Consider the following 7213-nt stretch of genomic DNA (forward strand, 5'->3'; position numbering starts at 1 on the left):
GCTGCAAGTATTCAACCACGAAATGCCTGTGTAGGTGAAAGTGAGAGACGCTAAGTAACTGAAGGTAGTTGAAAATTTCAAATACATTGATGCATGGACACAAAGTACTGAAAAAGACATCGTGGCAAGGAAAGCTCTTGCCTAGAGCACATGCCATAAATTGATAGGGGTATGGAGTTCAAAGTTAGCAGGGAAATTGAAAGTGAGGTTGTTTCTGGCAACAGTTAAGTCTCTTCTATATGGGGCTGAAACATGGACGCTCACTAAAGCATTGAAGAAGCAGTAGGACTGTTGTTATACGAGGATGCTTAGAATGGGACTCAACGTTTCCTGGAAGGGACATACAAAACACACCGACTTATACCCGGGACTACCAAAAGTAACATTGAAGATACAGCATAAAAGGATAAGGCTAGCTGGATACTGCATCAGACACACCGATGAAATTGCTAACAAGCTAGTGCTCTGGCAACCAACAGAAGGAAGAACCAAGAGAGGAAGAAGGAAGACGACCTATATCGACAACTTGCTGGAGGATACTGGTATGGAAGGGATACAGGAGCTGAGGGCCATTATGGAAGATCGAGATGAATGGGGAAAACGTTTGGAAAGAGTTTTGGGTCATCCTATGAAACGACCTAGATGAGATAAGATTATTTATGATTTAATGCTAATGAATATTTCTAAGAAACCTCACTGAGGAATTTTGATGGGAAATGATTTAGTCGATTGTATCGAACCCAGTATTTTCCAGATGCCCTATTTTATAGGCCTTTAAAGGATGAAGGAAAAAGTTAACTTCAACGGAATTTTGCTCAAAAGATAAAACCATTCACCGTACTTATAATAACTTTTATAATAATAAAATAACTATCTACGTATTGCCCTAAAACATACACACATATGTATGTATATATGTTTTATATGTGTATGTATGTATGTATGTATGTATGTATGTATAAAACATACATACATACATATGTAATATTTTATCTATATATAAGTGTATCTCTTTCTCTCTCTCTCTCTCTCTCTCTATATATATATATATATATATATATATATATATATATATATATATATATATATATATATATATATATATATATATTTGTTTTGCAAGATTTTTGATGTGAAATCGTGTGTTGAAACAGATGTTGTTGTACTTGGGGATGGTCATATTGCCAGTTTAGCCAATAAAAACACACGCACTGTATATTTGGTGTTAATTTGCTTCAGCTTTATATTACATTAATCTTAATCTTATTTCGGCCAGAGTTCTTTCGTCACACTTCTGTGACCTCATCAGTGGTCCTTTGTTTCCTTCCTTTGATGAGGTCACAGAAGTGTGACGAAAGAACTCTGGCCGAAATAAGATTAAGATTAATGTAATATAAAGCTGAAGCAAATTAACACCAAATATACAGTGCGTGTGTTTTTATTGGCTAAACTGGCAATATGACCATCCCCAAGTACAACAATATATATATATATATATATTGATTTGTGCCAACGTCCGAACTTCTCGGTCCTTGAAAGGGAGGGTAACTTCTACTGATTATTATTTTTTTAAATCTCTCTCTCTCTCTTCTCTCTCTCTCTCTCTCTCTCTCTCTCTCTCTCTCACACACACACACACACACACACACACACACACACACACACACACACACACACACGCATAATATTTCATTTTTTATGTTAAATTATAATAAAAACAATTTTACGTTAAGCTGAACTTTTGTATAGCAGAAAGTCATTATTCTCTAAGAATAATATTGAGAGTGACTTCGAAGTTAATAGGTGTCGACCATGACAACACACTTAAGTTATTTTTAATATTCTTTTTAATTACTGACCACGAGAGTACACTCCCTTGCTTAAATGCCGTTGCTACTAATAAGAAGAGTAGAGTCCCTTAGATGTGGTGGTACTCAATTTCTGTCAGGTGCCTGGCTAACATTCGTTTGTTCCATTCTTCTATTCGTTTCAGCCCTAAGGGTGTGGCCATGCTGGAGCACCGCCAGTAAAATCATTTTTCCAAAGGCCATTTTATGCGACTGGTTTTTGCGGCCCTCTTTCTACAATTTTTTTTCTTGTACTTATTTCAGTCATTGGAGTGCGGACATGCTGCGGCACCACCTTAAAGGGTTTTGTCGAACAAATCGAGACCAGTACTTATTTTTAAGTCGGGTACTTATTCCATTTGGTCCTTCTATTGACACGGGGATGTAAACGGGATATAAACAAACAAACACACGTTGTCAAAGGGTGGGAGACAAGCGTAAACACAAAGAGATATACACATATACGCATTTTCTTCATAATTGTGAGTGAACCACTTAAGCGATCAGGAGGTTAACGAGTAGAGCAGAATGTAAATGATTAATATAAGATATGGACTCAAAGAACACAGAAAGCTCTTCTCATGAACTGTGCCTAACAGTCCACTTAGTAATCAATTACAAAACCATGTAATGGAGGGGGACCATGTAATTGAAAATCCAGACTTCGACAGTACGCATGCTACATACATACATACATAGATATGTGTATATATGTATGTAGGTAGGTATAAACTTTTACTTTATAACTTACTTCTTGCAGTGTCGATCTAATATTAACTACAAAGGTCTCCTGGACTTTTGTCTTCGTATTTGATTTCACTTTTTTGTAACTTTATTTGCTGCACCTCCGCCCATCCCCACGTACCTACCCCCCCCCCCCATATATATATATATATATATATATATATATAGCACCCCGTTTTAGTTTTATCTTCAACACTATATTTTCCTATACCACTTCTCTGCTCTTTGTCCAACGCGACCATGGTAATCAGTCATGGGTATCAGCATACCACCCTTGAAGTACACTGCAGCTGGTCGTTTGCAGAGTGCTGTAGATCTCCTCAGTATTCTTTTCTACTCAAGGCACAAGGCCCGAAAATTTGGGGAGGGGTCAGTCGATTAGATCGACCTCAGTACACAACTGGTACTTAATTTTTCGACCCCCGAAAGGATGAAAGGCAAAGTCGACCTCAGCAGAATTTGAACTCAGAACATAAAGACAGACGAAATACCGCTAAGCATTTTGCCCGGCATGCTAACGTTTCTGCCAGCTCGCCAGCTCGCCGCCTCTTAATTTTAATTTGTACTATCAGTATTGATCAACGAAGTGGAGGTGCAATTGTCCAGTGGTTAGGGCAGCGGACTCGCGGTCATAGGATCGCGGTTTCGATTCCCAGACCGGGCGTTGTGAGTGTTTATTGAGCGAAAACACCTAAAGCTCCACGAGGCTCCGGCAGGGGATGGTGGCGAACCCTGCTGTACTCTTTCACCACAACTTTCTCTCACTCTTACTTCCTGTTTCTGTTGTGCCTGTAATTCAAAGGGTCAGCCTTGTCACACTGTGTCACGCTGAATATCCCCGAGAACTACGTTAAGGGTACACGTGTTTGTGGAGTGCTCGGCCACTTGCACGTTAATTTCACGAGCAGGCTGTTCCGTTGATCGGATCAACTGGAACCCTCGACGTCGTAAGCGACGGAGTGCCAACTAACTAAATTGATCAACGTAAGGGCATAATTACTGATCTAAGAGGTATAACACCACTTCACGATGGGAAATATCAAACTCGTAAACCTCATAAGCCCCAAATCTCGGGCCTTGTGCCTAGAGTAGTTGGTTCTTGATCTAATATAGCCATGATTCTGTTTTTGATAATAAAACCAACTCCGGACACGCATTTCTGCTCCGCTAATTTATCATTTCTTAAGAAGATACATCCATACCCACGATACAGTTATGTTCTGACAGTCTGATCTCACAAACGACAACGACTGTATTTTTCCAACTCGAGTGCCGCGGGTATGGCAAGCATCTGTGTTCAATCAGCTCCTTCTCTCTCTTGCAACTCAGATCCACTTAAAGTAAAATGTTCGCTGGTAGCGATCCAGTACATTCCTTCGTCATCATGGTGGTTATCGATCTGGTGTACTTTTTATTAGTATCAGTCACTTGGCCAGTTGTATTATGTGCTGGATTTATCAAGCCAAATCCTTGCACACACTACGAGTTTGATATGATAAATCCTGCACAGACTAGTTAAATGTGTATAAATATATTTAATGCAGGCGCTGAGTGATGCATATTTGTATAGACGTGTGATTCTATTTGTATCTACGCGCAGTTTGATGAATGATTTTTCACAGAAGAACAAACGAATTGGGCATTCTGTTTTCGAAATGCTTATAACGTATATTTTCTCGATCTTTGTCTATTTCAGATTGTTCAGTATTGCACAACATTAACTTACAGTTCCTTATTGATACTCCGAGTTATAGCCAGAAGACTTCCTTAAAGCTCATCAACTTTGTTGCGGAAACCTCTGCAATGCTGAAAGAGACGAATGCAGAGTTTGCTCTAGGAGTGAACTTTGGTGTCATGGGGCACCAAGATATAGCTCCGAATTATCACACACAATTGGCTCTCAAAAATATCAGTAGTTTCCGTTTTTATAAACAAGTCGGGATGATTGATTCTTTTCTAAGTTTCTTAGCAAAAGGACGACTGGACAGAAATCAGAGAACTCTTTTAATAATATTTATTGACGAAAGTGCCGAACCTTTGAAAGAACTCAGAGACAAGATTGAACGTTTAAAACTAAAATATAGAGGGCTTTTCTCTTTTTTCATTATAACATTTGGACCTTCGGTTAACAGACATGTGGCAAGAAGTATGGCAAGTAATCTGAGTTTTTACTTTCATATCCCAGATGTTCGCTATATGGAAGTCAGTCACGAAGATTTCGTGAAACTTCTTTGCGGGTCTTCTGCTTCTTATTATAATAAAAACTTCAAATAATCAATCAATCCAAAATATATTAGTTTTTTAAAACAAATTATTTGTCTCTCTTGCCCTCTCTATCCTACTCATATATGTATATATATCACACATATGTGTGTGTTCCTGCACAAAATCTCTCATAATGATGGGATATATTACGTTTATAATTAGTATACACTTTCCTTGAAAATGTCCTTCTTCAAGCCCCGGTTACTTGTTGCATTTGATATATTTTGCATCGAAGGCGGCGAGCTGGCAGAATCGTTAGCACGCCGGGCGAAATGCTTAGCGGTATTTTCGTCTGTCTTTACGTTCTGAGTTCAAATTCTGTCGAGGTCGACTTTGCCTTTCATCCTTTCAGGGTTGATAAATTAAGTAGCAGTTGCGTACTGGGGTCGATCTAATCGATTGGCAAAATTCGGGCCTTGTACCTAGAGTAGAAAAGGATATATGTTCCATCGTTATGAAACACTCTATGAGCTGTGTGTGTGTGTGTGTGTGTGTGTGTGTGAGAGAGAGAGAGAGAGAGAGAGAGAGAGAGATACAGACAGACAGACAGACAGTGAGGGTGCTTAAGGCATGGCATGCTTACCATTATGAAGCGGCATGGTCGTTCGATTGATCGAGCACTGTATAAAAAAGCTAATTAGTCTTTTTCTCAGTTTGTCGGGGTTATGACTATTCATGTGACGAAATACGCTACGTTTGTCTTCTTTGTAAACTCTTTTGTTGGCGAACGGTGTTCTTTTATTCAGTGTCTCAAAGACGTATCAGACCAAATCCGAAATCTGCTTCGTCGCAGCAGCTTCTCACCAACCAAATAATTAGGTAATTAAACTCTACAGCACATATTGAGTACTTTCGTTGCCCCTTACAAACAGCGTACATACGCACACATATATCCATCCATCCATCCATCCATCCATACATACATACATACATACATGCATGCATGCATGCGTGCATACATACATACATACATACATACATACATACATACATGATGGCTGCCCCCTCGTTATCGAGTATGGCCATTGCACGAAGCTTAACTTAACGGTGCTGTGATCGAATGTGACTTTTTAGCCCAGCTAAAGATCTACAATGTCTTACATAGAGTTGGCATCCAAAACCTTTACTGGCAATAGCTGGCTGTTGTTGTAATTGGGCTCTACGTACCTTTGCATGTTGTTTAAGTCCTCCTGCTGAATCACACTCCCTTCCACATGCCCGACAGACATGATTAGTATGGTGTGTAGCATCATCACCAGCGGCCTGGTAGTCAATCATCAGTCTTGCTTTATGACTACGAAGATGACTCATAAGCCCAGCTTTACTGAGGCACGGTCTTGCACAGACACTGCATGTCAGTGTCATAGGAAGACCCTTGCCATCTGGAAGTGCAACAACAATGCCCTTCCTGACATCCCTCCTTAATTTCTCATGTGCAATTCGTGATTTCTCAAAGATAGTTGTCCCCTCATGCATACATTCATAAATGTATACACAAGAGCATACATATATGCATGCATACATAAAACATACATACATACATACATACATGGTGTTTGTTCCATCTCCGTAGATGCTCTCTTCTTGTGCACCGTTGCTGTCAATAGCATTTTTGATTTACCATCCATGACATCTCAGACGACTATTCAGACCCATTGACATCTGCATGGTTTGAAACAAAGGCGACAGACGAAAATTGTAATTTATTGTGCGCTTCCAACTGGTTAGGTCAGCACAACACCATCACTCCTCCGTTGACATAGGACTTTCAGTAGATGGAATGAATAAATAAGGTCACCCTAAAGGGACATATTTGTACGTTTTCAGATTATTCAAATAAACGCTTGTGCAACACCATTACTAGTTTCTGAGTTTCTATGATTAGTTCTTGTGACAGGTCCGATGGAGATAACCAGTAATCACATTAAACCGCAGGTCTTCCTCAGAGTGCCCCTCTCCTTGAAGGATGTAAAATCACTCCTAGTGATTTTACTGCCCCCCCCCCCTGACACCAACAAAGGGCATTTCAGCATCTCCACACGCAGAATCAATGCCATCATTTATGCAAGTTAACCCATAGCTTGAACCTGACAGGTGCTGCTACTACTCCGGGTCAGCATACGACTGAGAACAAGAGTTGCAAAGAGGTGGTTCCACACTCCTCAAAGCCTTTGAATTCCTGAATCAGAACCCATCTATCGGATGCAGTTTAATGTCATACCAAGGACTATATATAATTCTCTCTCACTCCCCCTCTCTCTCTGTCTCTCTGTCTCTCTCTCTTTCTCTTTCTCTCTCTCTCTCTCTCCCTCTTTCTCTCTCTCTCTCTCTCTTTTTCTTTTCTCTCTCTCGTCTCT

The 7213-nt window shown here is 39.8% G+C and overlaps 1 protein-coding gene across 1 annotated transcript in view; it reads left to right on the top strand.

Annotated features, from left to right (window-relative positions):
* The window catches only part of LOC106868135 (matrilin-3), a 26057-nt gene extending 19344 nt beyond the window's left edge, over positions 1-6713 (top strand). The window contains exon 4 of the mRNA XM_089351327.1: positions 4288-6713. Coding sequence (XP_089207453.1) covers positions 4288-4312 — 25 coding nt within the window. The 3' untranslated portion in view covers positions 4313-6713. The remainder of the gene's footprint in view (positions 1-4287) is intronic.
* The last annotated feature ends 500 nt before the right edge of the window (positions 6714-7213 follow it).

The sequence above is a fragment of the Octopus bimaculoides genome, chromosome 4 (assembly GCF_046866305.1).
Source record: "Octopus bimaculoides isolate indiv1 chromosome 4, ASM4686630v1, whole genome shotgun sequence".
Lineage (NCBI taxonomy): Eukaryota > Metazoa > Mollusca > Cephalopoda > Octopoda > Octopodidae > Octopus > Octopus bimaculoides.